Here is a 20,983-nt window from a genome sequence, read left to right as displayed (position 1 = left end):
AACAGTGGTTGAATTCCAAATAGGCCTAGTGCACTGTCACAATTTTTTGTATTTATACAGTCTATGAAAGCTCGGGAAACTGTTGCACTGTAAAAGTTTCAAAAAGTTTCACCTTGAAGCTTCGACATCTGTCATCATGACAGTGATAACTTCATCCGTCGCCTCGGAGAACTCCACACCTGGTTATTTTGGGCTACTAGAAATTCCATCTAAAAACACGTCATAATAGTCGTGTGTTCGGAAATCAGTGTCGGCCAACTCAAAATGTGCTAGCCTACTTTGCTGCATAAAGAAACACCTAAATCCCAATAGGCTATTGTCTATTTATCGAATGTACAGTGCTATTGAGTGCTGTAAGAAGTTATTTCAATGGCCTAACAAACATTTTAGGGTTTCTCTCTGAATGCAAACAATCGCTTGTGAAGAATTTCACCTATGACGTTTCAACAGTGATGCATTTGATAAAAGTGTTGACGTGACAGATGTGCCTTAATACACATTAATATAGCGTAACACTTTTGGGTCTCGAATATTCGTGCTGACAAGTGTGACACTTGCCCAGCTTCCGTCAGCATGTTGCAAAGTTAGAATCACCCGGAAGGGTGGTACCAGCTCAAGTTCTTCAATCTGCAGGCTTGGTATTTGCCAAGAGCAACAGTGTGTGAAAGTCAAACTTACTCATGTAGGCAAACAAGACGGTTAGCCACAGTAAAAGCACCAGGTTTAACCTTTCGACATCGATGATTTTCAGATGTCCAAGAGACACTTGGAGTACACCATATCGGATTGATTTTGTGCACACTGTCTCGTTGGATTACCTGGAAAGGTGTACCCACCTTTCGACATTCGCCTAGCCAACCGATAAAGGCGAGAACATCTTATAACTATAACGATAGGCTGTTAAAGGTGAGTATCTTCAATTGTAACTCTTGACTTCAACAAATTATCCTTTCTGTTTGGCGTACACCGATCGAGGAAACATTTTACAGTCTGCTGTAAAGGTGCATTTTTGCTTCACAAGCTAGCCTACGGCTGAATTTTATATAATCACTGAAGTGCCTAATAACAAAGAGGGATAATAGCCAAGGACACTGATTTTGATAAAATATGCAACATTTGCTACAAAGGGGAAGTTGGTGAAGCTTTCATTTTGACTTCGAGGGGGAAACTATCGAGGACTTCCCTCGTCTGCAGAGGCTTTGTAAGTTTAACATACAATTGATTTGAAGGAACTGTAGACAGCTCTTACCTGATACACCGACTCATGATGCGCTATTAAGTGTAGGTATGGCAGAAAGGTCGGTTACATTGCAGTTAAACGCAACAATTACAACTCGGCACATAGCTACCGTATTTGCTTGCATGAAGGCTATTTGGCAGCCCTTTAGAAAATACCGCAACTAACTATTTTACAACAAAAGCTTTCTTATTAGTGTCAGTTTTTAAACCAAAATGCCCCTCTTCACATCCAGTAGGCCTAGGGTTAAAGGATTTTATTTGTCTATTGAGACGTAATGAAAGTTCTCTGTATAGCAATTAAAATATTCACATACACCTGGCCATGTTTATTGTTCAATGCATCGTAGCGTTTGTGCCCAGTAATGTGAGCTCATGTATAATCCTACATGGAAATCCCAGCACACTTAAAAAGGATTGATCCAAGACAGTGCCTAAAGGGATTGTTCATAGCTACACCATGTTGCCTTCAGCAAGATTCCATAATTCCAGTTCTTTGTTATTGACCTCACCTCACCAAAGAGTGTGCATCACAACAGCAGACAGTTTGCAGGGAAATAATGGAGGGAAAATACAGTGTGTACAAAGTCTCTGCATGCAGACATTTATTTAGGAAAAGCAGTAGAAGATTTGACTGTCCAAAATAAACTGAATTGTTAGTGCTTCACTCTCAGCCACCCTGTGATTACCAAACAAACCATGTAGCATAGACTAAGATCTATGGGCCACTAAAACAACTGAATCAAGAGAGTAAAGTGTAGTAGAGTATAGATAGTACCAGTATTCATGTAATATACTTCTTAACTGCATTGTTGTGTCTCAAAAGATGAAGTAACAGTAACTTGTTGGTAGTTACAAACGTTCCTTTAAACGAGTAGACCAGTGTTCTTGAGATTCTATTTTGAGTTGTGAAAGTCTGGCATGACAAAGCATCTAAAGCTGGGCTTTCCCCTGCAGTGCCAGTGCTGTTTCCATCATTAATGTAGTTCCTGTTTTCTCTTTCCCCTGTCCAGTTTTTCTGCCACTTGCTCAAGTAGTCTTGGATTACACTCATCAAGATAAAGACACTCAAAATCCCATACCCCCCCTCCTGCTGCTATGATGAGTATCCAACCCAGGCGGATCCGCCTGAAGCCATGGCTGGTGGCACAAGTGCACAGTGGGAACTACCCGGGGCTGCAGTGGCTTAGCAAGGACCACAAGCTGTTCCAGATCCCCTGGCACCATGCCACACGCCACATGCCCACGCCAGAAGAGGAGAACACCATATTTAGGGTGAGAACTGCCAATGTCAAAGAAACCAGGATTGTGAAACCAGTGAAAGCCTACAACATTACACACACACCGCAGTACACATTCAGCATGTATGCAGGTTCAGTGTTCTTTCTGTGCGTGGAAATGGCTTCAGTTTCATTTCACAGTTCTCTTCGTGCTCAGGGATGTGACTCGAGAGGAACTCTGAGGGGCCGGGGGGGGGGAATACCTAAGGGGTCTCTATTAGGTCACATGGTCTGACACTTCACCAAGAATGAGTCCATGTGTGTGCTGTGGTTGGCATTATTTTTGTAAAGATTGCTTAATACATAAAAAAGTTAAGACATTTAAGTGGTGAAATCGATCTGAAACACTGCGCAAAGCCAACATACTTCTACCTCGTGTCCTCACTCCCCAGTACATTGTTATGTATTATACATAATATAACAGAGAATTTTTAAATAATGTCTTTTTCTAACACCAACACTTTTGAAATGGCCTGTTCAGGCCTGGGCCCTGGAGACAGGCAAATACCAGGAGGGAGTAGATGAGCCAGACCCTGCCAAATGGAAAGCCAATCTGCGCTGTGCCCTCAACAAGAGCCGGGAGTTTAAACTCAAGTATGATGGCACCAAAGAAACACCTGTGCAGCCATACAAGATCTATGAGGTGTGTGAACAGCCATGCAACGGAGGTGAGTGGGCTGCTCCGTTTGCAGATATTGTATGTTTTGTTCAAGAGTGAAGGAGAAATGTGTTCTTTTTCTAATCGCTTTTAATTTAATTAAAATTAAATTATTGAATTATCACTACCATTATCATTCAGTTGTTATCAGATGAAATATTTTCTCCTCAAATGTTCACATAGTATGTCTATTCTTTAATTGAAATCATCATTTATATTTACTTGACCGTTTGTTTGGAACAGATCCAGGCGAGGATGAGGATGAGGAGGTGAGTTAAAGTAAATACATTTTGACTATTTAGCATGCTGTCGTTTTGTAGCGTAATGACAATCTCCGGTCATGAATGATAATTCATTTGTTTCATTTTTCGCTTTCAGCTACCAAACATTGTAAACCTCTCCATTGGTAACTTTTGTTTTTATAGACTTATAATATTTGAATCATAAAAAAGATTGAGCACTCGAAGCTATAGCAACCCTAACAAGGTATTTTGTCCTCCAACAACAGACTCCAGAATGAATGATCCTTCAAGCTTTCAAGTCTTTCCGGCTCACAGAGGTGACGTCCCTTTCCCGTCCTCCATGAATGAGCGCTTTGGCCCGACCCACACCATCCCTGCCCTGCGCCTCATGCAGGATGGGGTCCAGCCCAGTGCTGGTGGGGTTACTAACATGACTGCACACCTCCCACAAGCCACAGCGCCTCCCCAAGGCTTCAGCAGTCACGTGCCCATGATGGACGGGGTGGAGACGGGGATGCTGGCACACAGCGGGGTGAACGGCGTGGCCATGGATACAGGGGTCATACCCAGCCCCGTGCTCGCGGACATATCTGCCCCTGCCGTCCCTTCTGTGCCAATAGGGGAGAGCCCCATGCCAGCGGTGCAGACCGTAGCAGAGACCCAAGTTCAGCCCTGTATTTATGACCTGCTGAGCAGTCCACATGTGCTACCCTGTAAGTCAACATTTCATCATCCAACTTTTTTACAGACCTCACCAATTATTTTAACGTATCAGCCAAGCCAACCAAAAATCACAACTCAGCCATTCTATATATTTACTTGCTAATCCTCCACACCATTGAAATCATTTGTAATGTCGATATCTGTTTCTCATCATACTCCCATGGCATGCTCAACTTTCTCACTGTAACACTTAGTAAACTGACTAATATTTATGTTTAGGGTCGAGTGTTGAAATTCGACAAGTGTTCAACAAAATAAGAATAAGGTTTTGACTGAGCCTAGTATATGACCTGAGAAATCCCCAGCCCCACACAGCTCTATTTGCATTTTAAAAGCAACTTCTTATGGCTGTAAACATGACTCTTCAGCATGATCACTTATGGCTGTAAACATGACTCCTCATTATGATTGTCTACTTCTCCTCGCAGTGACTGATCTGGACATCAAGTTCCAATACCGTGGTCGGGTGACTGGGTCACTTACTGTTAGTAACCCTCAAGGCTGCCGACTTTACTACGGTCACCTGGGGCCAACACCTGAGCAGGTGGACCTGTTCGGCCCGGTCACCCTCAACCAGGTGCTGTTCCCCAGCACAGCAGAGATTGTGAATGAAAAGCAGAAGTTCTATACTAACCACTTACTGGACGTGATGGATCGTGGATTGATCCTGGAGATCCGGGGGCAAGACATCTATGCTGTGCGACTCTGTCAGTGTAAAGTCTTCTGGTCTGGTCCCGGAGTACCAGAACACGGCCCTCCCAATCCTATGGAGAGGGAGCGCAAGATCAGAGTGTTCAGCCTTAATGAGTTCCTGCATGGTACGTTTCGCTTGACTTGAACTGTTACACTCGAATAGCAAATTGGTGTGTGTTGGTGGATTTGAACCTGATTTCCCCTGTGTGTGTGTGTGTGTGTGTGTGTCCAGGACTCATCTTGTACCAAAAAAACCAAGCCCCTTCCCTGCCTCCTTTTGAAATCTATTTCTGTTTTGGGGAGGATTGGCCTGACAAGAAACCCAAAGAGAAAAACTCATCCTTGTTCAGGTATGCAAAATGGATGTTACTTACAAACTGAGCCTGTGGTTGTATTCTCATAGCATCATCATAGGTTATTTGGTGAGCTGTTTTGGCGGAACACAAGCCATGGCAATACAGTGCAATATAAGTGTATGTTTGGGACATAGAACTGACACCTGTTTATGCTATTTTCTGTTGTTGTGCTATAGGACTATTGACCTAAAGACCATTGACATATCAACATTAGAAGATCATATAGATCTTTTGAGCTGTTTTCATGCCCACCCATAAAGACCTTAAGTTGTAACAACAGGGCCAGCTTACTAATGGCCTGAGCGGTTTAACCTAGCATCATGGTTAGGTTCCTTTCAGTATACCTGTAGGGCTGAACGATTAATTGCATTTGCGATTTAATCGCGATATGATAGAACGCGATTTTCTAACCGATTTCTTGTTCTTGTTTCTGTAATGAGCAGTTAAATAAAAATGTAAAATATGGGAAAGAATATTTTACACTAAATCTATCTAATATTGTGTTGGTCATATTTAAATAATTCATTACGTTTTGTTGGGAAAAAAAGAGGATAAAAAAATAAATCGCATATTAAATCGCAATCGCAATATTTTGGTAAAAAAATCGCAATTAGATTATTTTCCCAAATCATTCAGCCCTATATACCTGTCCTGATTCACCACAGACATTGTAGCCCAACATATTTGATACCTGCTATTCTACATTAACAAAAAAGGTATGCCACCACTAAAGGGCGCTGTAATTCAGTAAACGGCTAAATGGCTATATCTCTTCAAACTGTAACAGGTGATGGAGCATATATATAGATGCAGCCATATCAGCTTTAGAACTGGTTGTTGTTCAAATGATGTTCCTGTGATAAATGTCCGACTACATTTATTACTCGTTGCTATGGACCATAATGGCCTTAGTACTGGTTTCAGAATGGGATCCATGGTGTTGTCCTGTATTGCCACCCTACAAACTGGAGGTTGTTTTTAAATGACATGAGATCATCAGTAGTAACTGTGATGGCAAACCTTTGATGGGCGATAACTGGTATGGGCTTATGGGACCCGTAATGACCACATTTTATATTCTTTGAGGATATTACTTTCAGGTCAGCATCCACCCACATGGCTCAGTGTAGTATTAAAGCAAAGATAACTGTTGCAATGGAGCCCTGCTGTTACACAGACACTGTATCTACTTTGCAACATGTACCATCCCTTGTTTTGTTTGTTTGTTTTATTTGTAGGTGGTGCCTGTGGTGGCAAGGATTCTTACAGAGATGTTCTCCGGCGAGCTGTCCTGGTCTTTAGATAGCATCCGGCTGCAGATCTCCAACCCAGATCTCAAGGACCAGACTGTGGAGCAGTTCAAAGAGCTGCAGAGGCTGTTGCAGTCTCAGCACGGCCAAAGCCACTGGGCTCCCACGGTCTCCTAGGAAGAAACCCCTCGTGATCAGCCTCTCCGTCTCCACTCCCATCGGCCCATAGAACTCGGGGGGTGTCGGGTCGGTCCTCTGGGTGCCACATTCTTCAGGAGGCCCAATGGACTTTAGCCTGCATCATGAGGCCCTTGTATTGCTGCCTAACTCAATGTGGCCTGCTCACTAACATTTCACTGTGATGGTGGCCTTTAGATTGCTAGCTGCTGTTTTTAATTAACTAGCCATGGACTTGTTACTTTGACTTGTTTATCAAGACTTGAACAGAAATATTTTCTTAACCTAATTTTTGTGTCCATTCACTTTTTTTTTTTTTACTCAGGTTTTCTATTTCAATAAATACCATAGCAGTGTTAGACAGTTGGGGGTATTTATCTCTACCTAAATCAGTTTCTAGTTCTACCCTTTGCGTGTAAAAAGTATGTTGTCAGCTAAGATCAAATAAACTGAGAGCTCCCATCACTAACTAAAATATTTCATTTTTTTTAGTCTTATAAGACATGCATCTAGGTCCAACAGTACTAACAGTTGGTATAAAGCTTTGCCATTCTGTCCACAAACAAGATATGCCATTATTTTATGAAAAAGAACTTGTTGCATCAACATAAGTCTCCCATATATAAATGCAGAATCAAGACAGAGCAACCCTGCTCACATCCAAGACCATGAATATCATCAGTTTCTCTGGCCTCAGATATGACGTGCTCAGAATGGCAAGTTTACTGTACGAAACATCACTTCCTGTTTCAAAAGTCTCTGGGTCACCTATGAACACAGAATGTTCTTCTAGATTGTTTCCCCAAGCCCACCTGATTCATTTGAACCAATTTGTATAGAAAAAGCACCACGGGTCAGACCAGACTGTGTGGTCCACACTCACTGGTGGCTCTAGATGGCCGAAGGCTTTATGCCTTACACTATCTGCTAGATATCTGCTAGACACAGACTGAACACACTTGAGAGGAAGAGGAAGAGTACTCTGGTGAGAGTACAGGTCTGAACACGCTGGAGAGGAAGAGTACTCTGGTGAGAGTACAGGTCTGAACACACTTGAGAGGAAGAGGAAGAGTACTCTGGTGAGAGTACAGGTCCTCGGAGGAAAAGACCTGGTCAAACAAGCTCTTTGTGACAAGATCACAAAGGAGGATAGACAAGGTCAAAGATTAAATTCAGACATTGACCAAGACAATTTTTATGTTTGTTCCTCACTTTCTTTTTTTATTGTTCACAAGATGTCTACACATTGCCTGATGATTACACTCTGTCTAGAATGGGCAACGCCAAAAGATGCTGGTGGAACAACAAAAAAAAAAAAATCTGTTTGCCAGGATCCCGTCAATTTTATAACACAGCTTAGCCTGCTGGCAGCCCATATTAAAAACTTCAGCCAACTTTAAAAGGGTCAAATGTGACACCGGATCTCCGGGGACAACGCTTGCTTTCCTCCAGCTCTTGTCCCACAGGCAGCTGCTGTCTCTGCACTCGTCTTTGTTATGGCACAGACAGCAAAGCTAGGTTTGCTTTCTAAAGACACGTCCATGAAAATAAATCATTTCTCCATTTTTTTTCTTTTTTTTTTAAAAACCTAGAAGTCTTTTTGTTTTTTAATAATGCATTATCATTTGCAACCAGGCACATCTTTGTTTTTTTCTTTGTTTGCTTTTTATGTTGTGTGTGTGTGTGTATTTTTAACGGTGGATCTTGTAGGAATCCAACTGACGCTGAATCAAATCCAACTTGAGTCAGTGTGCTCTCCACACCAGACTTTTACCACAACCCTCAAAATAGAGGAGTTCCCTCCCATCACACATCATCTTGCGGTCAAGGTGGCAACGGTGGGTGTCTGTGTGTGGTGGGGGTGGCGAAGGGAAGGGGGGGGGGGGGCTCTTCCGTTCTTCAGAACCAAGGCAAATGCGCATTTCCGTAAACCCTGTCACTCCAAAGCTGTGATGCGTCCTATTGGCTTTCCACAGTGCCAAAGTGCCAAGTCCCCACCAGTCCTTCATGAAGGAGTTCCCTTTAAGTTTCTCTTCTGCAGTCAACATCTGAATGTTTGCAAACAAAAGATCTGACCTAATGAAAAGGAGACAACGTTTCTTTGTCATTTACCACACAAGTCTACCGTCTTACTGTTTTTACATTTTTCCGTAAAGACCATTTGCATCAAAGAGTAATATAACCAAAAAACAACACAATGCAACAATAAACCATTGAAGTGCCGAGAGTGACTGGAAGTGGCTCACCTGGTATGGACACATGACATTGCTGCCATGCTATCGGTACAGTCTTGTGAACTCTCGGATAGCCCAGCACACCTGCTTACATTCCTCTGCACTGGAAGAGACACAATAACAAAATAACGCTCGCATGATGCATCCCATGAAAGACTTCATTTCACAAGGCAAAATATGTATGGTCTTAGATTCTGAAGGCCTTTCAATCAACGCTATGACCTACAGGAAGCGCCCCCAACACGTACACACCTATTAAGTGACAGGACACTCGGAAAAACAGACATCAATGCTGTGTGGAGCTTCTGAAATTCTAAGCTGTTTTCGAAATTGCTTTGGAATGTCTTTCAATTCCAATCGTCGTGTCATTTTTGATGGCCGACGTTTCTCTGTCAGCGATGCGTGTCACATTCCTGCGAGTGCCTCTTTTTCTGTTAAAATGATCTGATGCCTTATTCATGTTGTCAGTACACTCCAGCTGTTCACAGTTTTAATCCAAAAGTATGCAATGAAAGAACACCGGAACAGAACTATAAAACTGATGGCTCATAGGCCGGACCAAATAAACAAAAAGATGTCCATATGAGAACCATACACCTTATACTCACTGAAGGCATACAGGGACTTCAGTATGAGAAACATACACCTTATACTTACTGAAGGCATACACAGGGACTCCAAATTCTTCAATGCTGAGGGACTGACAATTTAACTGACACCTGACAATGTCAAAATTGAGCACTATTCCAAAAATAATGTTTAACTTCGGATAGTTCACAATGAACTTAGTGAATAAATGCACTTGCATGCATACAAAACTGATCGATTTGTAACGTGCAGGCACTGGTTTTGTGTATGGGCATGCATTCAAACATGAGTGAAGCTATCAGATAAACAGCTAGCACTATCATGGGTATTTTCCAGAGTAACATGGTTGCACGAGCAGCACAGAGGCTCCTTGGCTAGCTCAAGCTTGGGCTTGCACAGGTATTCAACAATTCCGTTTCCCTTCCCAGAACCGCCTTCCCTGCCCACACACACCCCACACCAAGCCTGTTTAAGCACGCTCAGCAGGGCAAGCCTTTGGACGGACATCGGCTTCAGCACCCCCTCTCTACACAGCCCAAGACTAGATCCCCACCCTCCCTATAGGACTAGGTATTTCCAATACAAACAAGCTATACATTTAATGACTTTTAGTTTTAACATACAGTACCGTAACATACTTGATCAACCACCACACTAGTTGCCGGCACAAATGTCAGAGTTAGGCGACTGAATCTATATGACAGTTAGATCCAGCCAAACGATTTGTTCATTTCTGATCGAACAAGAGACATTCCATGAGTGAGGATATCCTGGCACAACCCTAACTTGGACTCCTCACTGCTAGGCCTCACTCTGCGTTTCAGATCATTACTCATAACTGTTGAATTTTATGACGTGCACATTCCACTCCTTCAAAGCGAGAGAGCAGAATGGCGGGCATTTTGCAACTATCGAGTGAGGAAAGGAAGCAAATGAATCAGGGGGAATATACAAATGAACATATAAACGTGAAGAAAAGTGTGTACAAACACAGACATAAGTATGACACAGAGCAGAGATGTTGCTAACACTCACCTGGTAACCTGCTTGTGGAAGTCTGTCAGCTGCTTATGAGTGACACTGACAGCCCCGCCTGCTGTCTCCTTGGGAAGACCCTTCAATGCGGTCTCCAGCCAGCGGCAGAAGGTCTACACAACATTATCACAGTGTTCAGAAACTACACAACATTATCACAGTGTTCAGAAACTACACAACATTATCACAGTGTTCAGAAACTACACAACATTATCACAGTGTTCAGAAACTACACAACATTATCACAGTGTTCAGAAACTACACAACATTATCACAGTGTTCAGAAACTACACAACATTATCACAGTGTTCAGAAACTACACAACATTATCACAGTGTTCAGAAACTACACAACATTATCACAGTGTTCAGAAACTACACAACATTATCACAGTGTTCAGAAACTACACCAAAAAACATTCATAATTTTTACATACTTTCCCCTAATCACAACAGCTCAATCTAATAACAGTGCCTTTAACAAATTAGTAATTAGTCACAAATGATTTCCTCAAAATGGCACCGACAGTGTGACTGAAATGGTACTGATCAAAACTGTATACCTCTCTGACCAACATAGAATGCCTGATGACTGCCCTCTAGGGACTATCTAGTGGTAGTACACAATTACTCAGCACAACCACCAAAAACAGCATGACCGTGCAAGCCCGGTTTACTGGGAATGACAACGCAGTCTCTGGAAATCTGGGCATCCACAGTGGGCTGCTTGCAAGCTACTTATTAGAAACCACATTTCACTTATTACAATGACGACACTGTGCATGACCACACAACAGTCATCTTTAAGAGGAAATCTGTGACGAGCAACATCAAAGACAGCGGAGATCATCAAGGTTCTATTGAAATTGTTAAGTGGAACCTAGTCTTTGATCTCAGCCCTTGTAGACACATGGTAATAACAGAATAGCTAACTTGGGCACACTTCCATTTTAACTACTACCCAGACAGATTGCATCATGTAAAGAGAGATGTGTCATGGGTCACTGAGAGCAAACGTTCATCCTGTTGGGCGTTTTATATTTTAATTGTGTCTCACCGGCCGGTCGAAGACCATGATCTCCCACAGCACCTCTGCGACATCAGGGAGTGTGTAGGGTGGCAGGCAGAAGCAACAGGAGTGCACCAGCTGGGTGACCAGCTGTTGGGCATTTTGCCCCATAGCCTGACCAATCAGCTGTTTCCGAACTTCAAAGTCGTCCTCGTGCTGTCAGGAACAACCAATCGGTCTGTTAATGCACCGCCCAAAAAAAGGCCTCCGTGGCACAATAACATTTCTTTAGTAGCATGCTCAGTGTGAGAAACATGAAGGTTCAATGTGAAGCGCCGGAAAATAGCACAAAGTTATGTTTGAGCTGTGTATTGGGCGCTCCAGAACAGAAGGCACTAAATGCAGGATAGTCCATAATACAATGAAAAACAACAGAAACGGAACAGAAAATGATGTTCTCGTGCAGCATGAAATTATTTGAAATCTAGTTTCCTGAACTTAGTGAGCCTAAATTCAAACATCAAAGGATGTTTGTAGGACAACGGAACGTGTTCTTGACCTTTGATGCTAACACACATGCTACTCACATCATTGGAGACTCCAGTGTGGACTAGGTCGCGAATGAACTTCATGACGCTGCAGTTGGCATCTCTGTGGTCAAGGGTGGTGGCCGCAATGGCACACTGGATTATGTGGACAATGATGTTACTGCTGAGAAGAGTGACAGGACTGCGCTGAACAAACCTGAGACAGAGAGGTGGACAGAGAGGGGGAGGGGAAAAGCAAAGATGTTCAGAGAGAAAGAAAACATTCAATATCAATGAAAAGATTTTCATTAAGGATATTGTTAAGAGAAAAACACAATCCAGACAGAACATTGATAGGTGAAAAGGCTGGAACCTTGTAGCAAGTCTGAAGAGGTCATCCACAGTATCAGGGTGGTTACGCAAGCCATTGGGCTGCTCCAGGAGCTGGAAGGTGGGCATACACAGAGCCTACGAGGGGAGGCACACAACACACATAGAAGACTTAAGAACAAGGTTGAATTAAGGAGCTACTGCAGAATAGGTTCTGAAGGTCCGATTTAGGGTGAAGTCTTGCAAGAATATCTAGAAGGCCTTGTGTTCTTACCTGTAGCATATCTAGAAGCCCTTGTGTTCTTAGCTGTAGCATATCTAGAAGGCCTTGTGTTCTTACCTGTAGCATATCTAGAAGGCCTTGTGTTCTTACCTTACCTGTAGCATATCTAGAAGGCCTTGTGTTCTTCTTACCTGTAGCATATCTAGAAGGCCTTGTCGGCAGCCCTCCTCCATGCCGTACTCGTCCACCAGGATGCTTCCCAGGTACAGGAAACACGAGTGGGGGTACACCTGGTATACATTCACCATCTGGAGACGTATTGGGCACAGATTGAGAGGGAGTGAGACACACATTACACTATGCCTTCCAGCAAGCTGAAACTGGGTCTGCTCCCAGTCCACCTCCAACACATGTACACACCTGTGTGACCAGTGGCTGCAGCAGGGATGCGGATCCCTTGCCCACACAGCGCACCGCAAAGCGCAGGCAGCGACAGCAACGCTCCACAATTCGGTTATCAGCCTGGTGTGCATTCAGAGTCTCGGAGAGGACCGGCCAGATCTGGACAGAAAACATCTATATACATTCAATATATTCAACCTATTTAACAGAATACTGAGGGCTGTACATTTGGTTTCTATAGTAAAAAAATAAATTCCTGCAACTACAGGACCATCAATGATCATTGTCCACATAACATTTCTTTACATTTACATTTAGCAGACGCTTTTATCCAAAGCGACTTACAATGTATACACATTTTACACTGATGGCACACTGCACATCAGGAGCAATTAGGGGTTCAGTGTCTTGCTCAAGGACGCTTCGACAGGGAATCGAACTAGCAACCTTCTGATTACTAAACTAGTTATCTACCTCCTGTACCACTGTCGCCCCAAACAAACGATGGAAAAGAACACTCGAGCCTTACCTCCTGGATGACCTTCTGGCATGGGTGTGTCTGGCCATTCTCTACCATCGGGTTTGTGTGTCTATAAAAAAAAACAGCAAATAAATAGTCAAGAAAACAGCAAATAAATAACTCTTTAACCCTGAGAACTCATTCTGTTTAGCTGCTTCTAGAGTAGTTGGGTTGCAGGGAACATACCGGAAGATCACTGCTAGTCTGTCCAGCCACACAGTGGGATCTGCAGCTTTACCAGTGCTAGGATCATGAGCCAGCAGCTGCCAAAAGAGGAAAAACAACTAAGTGTCATTTTCGAACATCAACGTCAAAAAGCACACACACACACACACACACACACACACACACACACACACACACACACACACCACAGAGAGAGAAAGAGGCAGTCAGATGACCTCACCTTCTTGAGCGCCATGACCTGTACAGCACAGAGGTCACTCAGACACTCAGCAATTTTCTCTAGAGGGAGTCGGGCTAAGACTAAGGCGGTACCTGAAAGAAGAAGAAGATCATAAATGGTCATCCACTTGAATGGGGTGAGGTAACTCATGGGCTATGGGCTTGTGTGTGTGTGTGTGTGTGTGTGTGTGTGTGTGAGGCAGAACCCTACCTTTAAGTAGGCCAACAGCAGCATCTGAGGACAGGGCAAAGGTGTCGAGTGAACGTGCAATGTCTAGCAAACCCTGAAAGTGCTGGGCCATGTGATCTCGGCACACTGAGCAGATGTTGTGGATGGCTTTGGCTGCCACCGAAGCCAGAGTCTTTTCCCTCAGACCCTTCATCAGGTAGTTCAGCACAGGATCTGCACAGAGGCGCAGAACATGTGTTAATATTAGCCTCCAGCAGGCAGGCGTTCAACATCCTGCTAACTCACATTATCCTTAAGAATTATCAACACATGCTGCATTTGGTACAGAATTCTGTGCCATTACCAACATTACATTACAGCAGACAATCATTTATGGTAGTTAGGTTAAACTACAGAACTTAAACAAAACTACAGAACAGGATTGCTAACACTTCAAAAAAAAAAAGTAGGGCAGAACACGCCAATTCAGAATGGTCAATGTTCACCTAAGAAGCGGGGGTTGCGGTCGACCACTTCACTCATCTCTCCTACGAGCTCGATGCTGGTGAAGCGCACAGCCATGTGCACTGACTGCGGCAAACACACTATTTGCTCCAGCACCTCCGTCAGGGTGGGGTTGTTCTCACTGCACAGAGGGGGAGCAGGGGACTGTTAACCATGTCAAATCTCATGCCTCGTGACGTCTGCTCCTGGCAGACAGAAATCTCAATATGCCTAAATTTGAATTTAATTTAAAATCTAAAACCACAGGTAAATAAGTGTTTACTGCGACGGCATAATCATATGTCAGACCAGCTAAACAAACAAAGCAAAACACAGTGGCTGAGGCAAATGAGAGGTGGAGTTGACGTGGGACTCACGGGTCGACACTCTTGGCAATGGCGGCCATGATGAAGAGCACAGCCTCAGTCACCTCCCAGGGGGGGTTGCCCTCCCTCAGAGTGGAGTAAAGCTGAAGAGAGAGAGGGACTGATGTCACACCTGCACTGCCATCATCTCTTCAAGTCAGTTGGGTTAGTACTAGTACCCCGGCACCTCATGATGCAATGTCTGATAAATATTCAATTGACATTATAAGAAAGTTATAAACATGTTAAAATACCTGTGAAAAACATTCCATAGAGCCAACCAGAAAGATGACATCCTTCACCAGATCGGAAACTCTCATCCTGAACTCTCCAAAGTCATCAGTGTCCTCGGGTATGCCTTCCTGTTAGGAGCCGGAGAAAAACAAGGTTCATGGAATGAAGCGGAGTATACCACAGGGAAAGATTCAGTGGAGAGCTGTTGAGCGGTGCTTCAGTCAGACAGTCAAAGAGACTCACGTGATCTGGGTCCAGCTGACAGTGGCGAGCCAAGCTATGCAGCAGTCTCTGGATGTAGGGTCTGAAGACGTTGTGGAGGGCAGGGTTGTTGGTCTTGTAGAGATGCTCTCCCAGACGGTACCAGAAGTTAAAGGAAATCTCCGCCACCTGTCCAGCAGAAGTCAACGGAAATGAACAAGGTCAGGTGCCAACACATAGAACAGCATGTGCCCTGTTGTATGGTAAACCAGCAAAGTAAGTAGTGTGTTTGTTTGTTAGCATCTGTTTATCTCTCACTAAGAGTAGTCAATCCAGATTAACTGTGAGCCTGTTTTGGTGAGTGTGTGTGAGTGTGTGTGTGTGTGTGTGTGTGTGTGTGTGTGTGTGTACCTCATATTGTGGGTGACCAGCACAGATGAGAAGCAGTTCCAATGTGCGCAGGTCTCCCATGCCCTGACCTGGGCTCCGGACTGTGATCTCCATGAAGGTCTCGCATAGCTCCGTGAAGATCCGGCAGTAATTCAGCACTCTGTAGCACAGACAGAGATGAGCATGACACTAGCCCAACATTACACGCAAGCGGAGAGAATGTGAGTTGGTATGCCCACGGGGATGTTTTTGTTCTGCTCTTACTTGTCCAGGTCCTCTCTGGCCACAGCCATGTGGTACGCAGTCTCCAGCGTCAATACACCCTTGAACAGCTGCATGGCCAAGGCAACATGGGTGTCCACAGTCTCAATAGCATACAGCGCCGAACACACACAGTCGGAGGCAGCCTCGTGTAAATTGGTGGATGTGTCATGCCTTTGCTGAAACAGGAAGTTTTCATAATGAGACCCACCATCAAATGGGGAAGGAATCACTTCAACAAACAACATGTTTGTATTCTGGAACAGCAATGTCCTGGAACAGAACAGAACGGAACGGAACAGAACTCACCAGAACTTGGAAGAGCACCATGATGAGCTGGTTGCTGGCCATGAAGTTGCTGTCCAGCACCCCGAGGTTAAACCAGCTGCCCAGGCAGCGGAACACCTTTATCAACATCTTTTCATCACTGCCCGTCTTCTCCAAACACGTCACCTGAGAGCCATCGCAGCCATGATGAGAGCATTTAGCAACAAACATGCGTCACCGTTTGTCAAAAATCGAACCTTGAGACCCAGAGAGAAATTCGACTCTACAACCAAAACTATATATATTTGCTTTGGCAGAACCTCATTAGGCGGAGAGTGACTGATGACAGTATGCCTACGCAGTATACAGGTGGAGGAGGAAGAAATAAAGATGAGAGTAAGAGGCAAATTAACACTTGCAGACAGAAATGAGACTTTGCTCTACTTCCTTACCAACAAGGTAACCACAGTGCTGGAGCAGAATGCTAGATCCTCAATGATCTCTGTGCGTCTGTTGGCGCCGATCCTTAGGGAGCGGCTGTGCACTTCTTCCGGTAGAACGGTGAGTATCTCGATCAGGAAGGGCATGGAGGAGGTGTCGTTACTGTACCTGAGGTAATGAACAGTTCATGCGTCACACTGTGCAACTGAAGAAGAAGGAAACCAATCTAGTATATTTTCAACAACAACATCAATCCTGCATTCAAATGAGTGAAATCTTACTTTTCGATGAGGGTATGAACGCTGCCCTTCCACGAGGCCATCTGCAGAGCCAGGTCAGCTATAGCTAGGGCAAGCTGACCGAGACACAGAATGAATACAAGACTGAAGGACATATTAATACCAGTTAAACTCAACTGGGATTAGAAACCCAATATACAAGTGCTTAACCCATTTCAAGTGTCCTCTAACCGAGAAACCTGCTTTTAACTGTCGGAAGAAAGACTTTTAAAGACATCATCACCACCATGAGGCTGGATGTCTGGAGGAGATGGCTACCTGGGTGATTATAATAGGAGAGAGATCTTTGAGGTTCTGTATGTGAGTGAGCAGCGAATCCCGCAGGGCTAGGTGGGTCTCTGGAGGAAGCTCATAGAATGAGGTCTGGATCTTCATCTTCATCGTCTGGGCAGCAAAGTAACAGGACTCCACGTCCTGCTTCATCTGCAGCAGCTGATCGGCCACTTCCCAGGCGTACATCTGTGGGAGTTCACAAACAAACCATAGTGAAATGAGTTGGACCTCCGCCATACAATTTTTAATTAGGGAGAATGTGTGTGTGTGTGTGTGTGTGTGTGTGTGTGTGTGTGTTTTGTGTGCATACAGAATATAAATATAAGAACCCTAAAGCAATCAACACTCAATGCCCTTCACAGACAATACTGTATAAAGACACCCTTGGTCAAACCTTAAGTGCAAAGTGCAACCACTGATGCTGCCACACTTTGCTCAGATGAGACTGGAAAGACTAGCTATATATCCATCCATGAGCTGCAATGCTAGATATATTTATTCATGGGATGCCAATTCGTAAATTCAACGCTAAATCGGGAATTAACAGCGCGTTTTCGCGATGCCGCATATTTTCTTTATCGCATAAATTGCAAACAAAACGTCAGAGGAATCTGCCTTGGTGTTAAATTGCAACTTATTTGCGCTTTTGGCCTCCTGATGGTGGTATACGGTTATGTGCAGTCTGTCTCAACCACTGTCACTGCTTACATGGAAACTTCGGGACTGGGTCCTTTTTTTGGTTCCATTAACAAAATAGTTTTTCTGTAGTCGATTATCGAAGGAAGGCGCATTCCTTCGAGTGCCCACTCCAGCACCACACAGTAGGCCAATCGACTACAGGCACTGAATGGGGTCATACGTCAGAGACCAGAAGATAGGTACAACACTGACTGTACAAACATTTTCTACAGTTACTTTACAGTTATTGAGGTAAATCGGTTTCAGTTTGATGTGATTGCTTACTTCATAGGACTCCATTGTAAAGCTGTTTTGCGGTGGCCAGTTTTAGTGTTCTAACTCAACGCTGGACCATTTTTCAATTGTCCAAAATTTGGACCCAAAAAGATCTAAAACTAGGGCCCGGGTTGAAAAATCCTGAGGTTTCCCTTTAATGTCCCTCTCGTTTGGTGTCAGGTGTGTAATGGTTTGATGACCGCGGTGAAGTTAGTTGGTATTGACATCCGCTTGACGTTCACAACATAGCTGGGTCTATTACTGCTATCTTATTAAAAGTTAAACAAACTACTTACACATTATGTTATTCTGCCTTGGATTCAGTTGTAAAATTGTAAAAAATGTTCGAACATGATTACTTAAGGCATATTGTTACGTCCAACTGTTCAGCGATTCATTTTGCACGGACATGACATTAAAAAAAAAAAAAAGCCTGTTCCTAAATTCAAGTATTCATTCATGTTTTCTGTTCAGTTTCCTTTAAACAATAGCAAAGGATTACTCATGCTTATTGTTCTGTATATTGATAAGCACTTGTGATTTTGGAATAGAGAAAAGGTACAAACCAACACATGACATTTTATTTCAACTTAATTTCAACAACATTCTACTGTAGATGAAATTACCATATTAAAGTAAGGCTGTTCTCAGAAATGTGTGAAATCATGTGTGCACATCTAAAATTTGTGTTTGTGAAATTGTATATGAATAAAAAAAATGAAAATACTATGTCAACATTTATATAAATATAAAAAACTACAAATGGTGATTTAGATAAGATGCCTGATGTATAATTTGTATCCCTCATTAATTGGTTTTCTTGTATATATGGAATTTAAGAGATCAAAAGTTGTCGTTTTGATCGCAAAAAACATCGATCCCGAAATCCTGGAGGGACTGGATCAAAATACATATTAGTGAGTGTTCAGGCTTGGGTCCCTTTCGTTTGAGAAAGCAAGTTGAAGCATTCAGACAGACAGGGATTTACGCAGTCTCTCCAACTTGCCCTGTTAAATTGAACCACACATAACCATCTTCTGTATATGTTTTTTTTTCCAGGTATTGAAACTGTGACAATATCATTATTTGCTCTATAAAATCAGATACCATTTTTTTTTTTTTCAGGCGAAATCTAAAATTCATGACAGAAATAATACTGTCAGCCTGAGGTGGCACCCATGCTCTTCGTGTTCACTCCTGCTCTCCTACCAACTACTTCTGTGCGATGCGGAAATCAAAATGAGGGAAAGTGCATTAACACTTACTGGCTATGGGGAAGTCTGACTGAAATCATTGGCATTATATGTCTGGGTTACAAATTCAAATCATGCATAGCTCGAGCAGTTTTAATTTTGAACTTTCAAAATACTGGGCCCAACACGTTAATGCTACACGCCCCTCACACCATTTATAAGTAAGCTAGCGTTAGCTAACAGTTACCTTACTAGCCGTCCCTTAAAATTACATAGTTAGCTAACAGGCTATCCTTCTGACATGGTACACTACAACGTAGCAAATGCTGTCATTTGGGGACAAACGTTATTTTCTAACTTGCCATCTTTCAAGACAGTATCTCGAACAAGCTTAGGAATTTCGCCTACGTTAATTAACACGACCGATCCGCCACTAGTCATGATTTTAAACAACACACAATGCCCATGGATTATTTACAGTGGTGGCTGGCTAGCTAACGTAACTGGTGTCAGCATGCTGACGTTAGCTGAATTTTCCTAGCTCGTTTCTACTCGTCATTGTCGGCTTCACGTTAAGACCCAAATAGAGTTCTTTCAATGTCTTGTTAACTATGCCTTGACAAATTATCGTGCAAAACGTGCATGGATAGCAATCGTTCTTGAGCTAGCTAGCTAAGTTATCTCATACAAGCCGATGTTAGCAGGCTAGCTCTCAAACGCACCGCGATGGGTGTTTCTCTTGGTGTTGCTTATAGCCGAAGCAGGTCTTGTTGATGTGAATAAACAAGTTTGTGGATGTAATATTAAATTCGACAATAGTAAGTAATGGTACATAGAGGCCGTTCAAAGATTCCCATACACTTCCCATAACTTACCGATCTTTGCAGCTCCTCGAGCCATACCGAGGCTCTCTCTTTACCGGTAGGGTCTGGATCATGGTAAAGAGCCTGTACGGCCTGGTATACAATTGGAAGGGACGGTTTGCTACCATCCATATCTTTATCCTCGCTACAACTGATTACAGTATGTGGGTATAATGGTGAATCATACGCTGTGTCCCACAGGAGGAATTGAGGTGGGTTGATATTTATTCGCTTCGTGTGTTGTCCGCTCTGACCGCCATCTCACATAGCTTTCCGTGTGTCGCGCAAAAGTCACCGTGTGGAAATGAGGATGGCGGAACTATGATCTTTTTTCTTGAACCTTAAAAAACATAAATCAAAATGTAGTAGGTTACTAAATAACTAGACATAGAGATTCAATGGCCCTATACGGATAACATATTCTGATAATTGTATCATCTACTGGGGATTCTTACCCATTTTATACATATAGCAGTCTGGTAGTTCAGCTACATTCATATTTGTATAGTGATTCAAGTGGTTCAAATTTTTTTGCCATTTTTTATGTAGTTCACTACTGATTCTACCAACACTTTTGGGCCATAAAAGGAACAAAATAAATGTATTTTACCATTGCCTCTGTAATTGAACACCCTTTGACCAGCCCCGCCCCCTTTTTTCTTCATCCTGACCACTGTGAAGG

At 43.2% G+C, this 20,983-nt stretch overlaps 2 protein-coding genes across 4 annotated transcripts; one reads left to right on the top strand and one right to left on the bottom strand.

Annotated features, from left to right (window-relative positions):
* Positions 1–359: 359 nt before the first annotated feature.
* Positions 360–7,090, top strand: irf5 (interferon regulatory factor 5). The gene is given in 10 exon segments (XM_012831935.3): positions 360–906; positions 2,250–2,511; positions 2,998–3,184; positions 3,418–3,443; positions 3,553–3,580; positions 3,683–4,129; positions 4,568–4,957; positions 5,065–5,160; positions 5,163–5,182; positions 6,427–7,090. Coding segments are annotated over 9 exon segments (1,560 nt in total). The 5' UTR covers positions 360–906; positions 2,250–2,334; the 3' UTR covers positions 6,616–7,090.
* Positions 7,091–7,807: 717 nt separating this feature from the next.
* On the bottom strand, positions 7,808–20,603 carry tnpo3 (transportin 3). Of its 3 annotated transcripts, none has more exons than XM_012831933.3 (23): positions 20,314–20,603; positions 17,277–17,477; positions 17,001–17,074; positions 16,731–16,887; positions 16,321–16,464; positions 16,015–16,190; positions 15,772–15,910; positions 15,403–15,549; positions 15,180–15,287; positions 14,938–15,029; positions 14,563–14,702; positions 14,099–14,290; positions 13,889–13,980; positions 13,669–13,745; positions 13,492–13,552; positions 12,981–13,136; positions 12,752–12,868; positions 12,381–12,475; positions 12,068–12,224; positions 11,529–11,696; positions 10,473–10,585; positions 8,862–8,952; positions 7,808–8,691 (listed from the first exon to the last, which is right to left on the bottom strand). In XM_012831933.3, exons 1-22 carry the CDS (start codon positions 20,431–20,433, stop codon positions 8,892–8,894), a joined length of 2,787 nt encoding a protein of 928 aa, XP_012687387.1. In that variant the 5' UTR covers positions 20,434–20,603; the 3' UTR covers positions 7,808–8,691; positions 8,862–8,891. The 3 variants fall into 3 exon arrangements, with proteins under 3 accessions (XP_012687387.1, XP_031439276.1, XP_012687388.1); XM_031583416.2 differs by having other exon boundaries at positions 7,808–8,663; XM_012831934.3 differs by having other exon boundaries at positions 12,981–13,121; positions 20,314–20,602.
* Between the last annotated feature and the right edge of the window lie 380 nt (positions 20,604–20,983).

Source organism: Clupea harengus, chromosome 16 (genome assembly GCF_900700415.2).
Source record: "Clupea harengus chromosome 16, Ch_v2.0.2, whole genome shotgun sequence".
Classification (NCBI taxonomy): domain Eukaryota; kingdom Metazoa; phylum Chordata; class Actinopteri; order Clupeiformes; family Clupeidae; genus Clupea; species Clupea harengus.
Note: the sequence above shows the minus strand (reverse complement) of the source record. Positions and strands in the feature narration are given on the sequence as shown.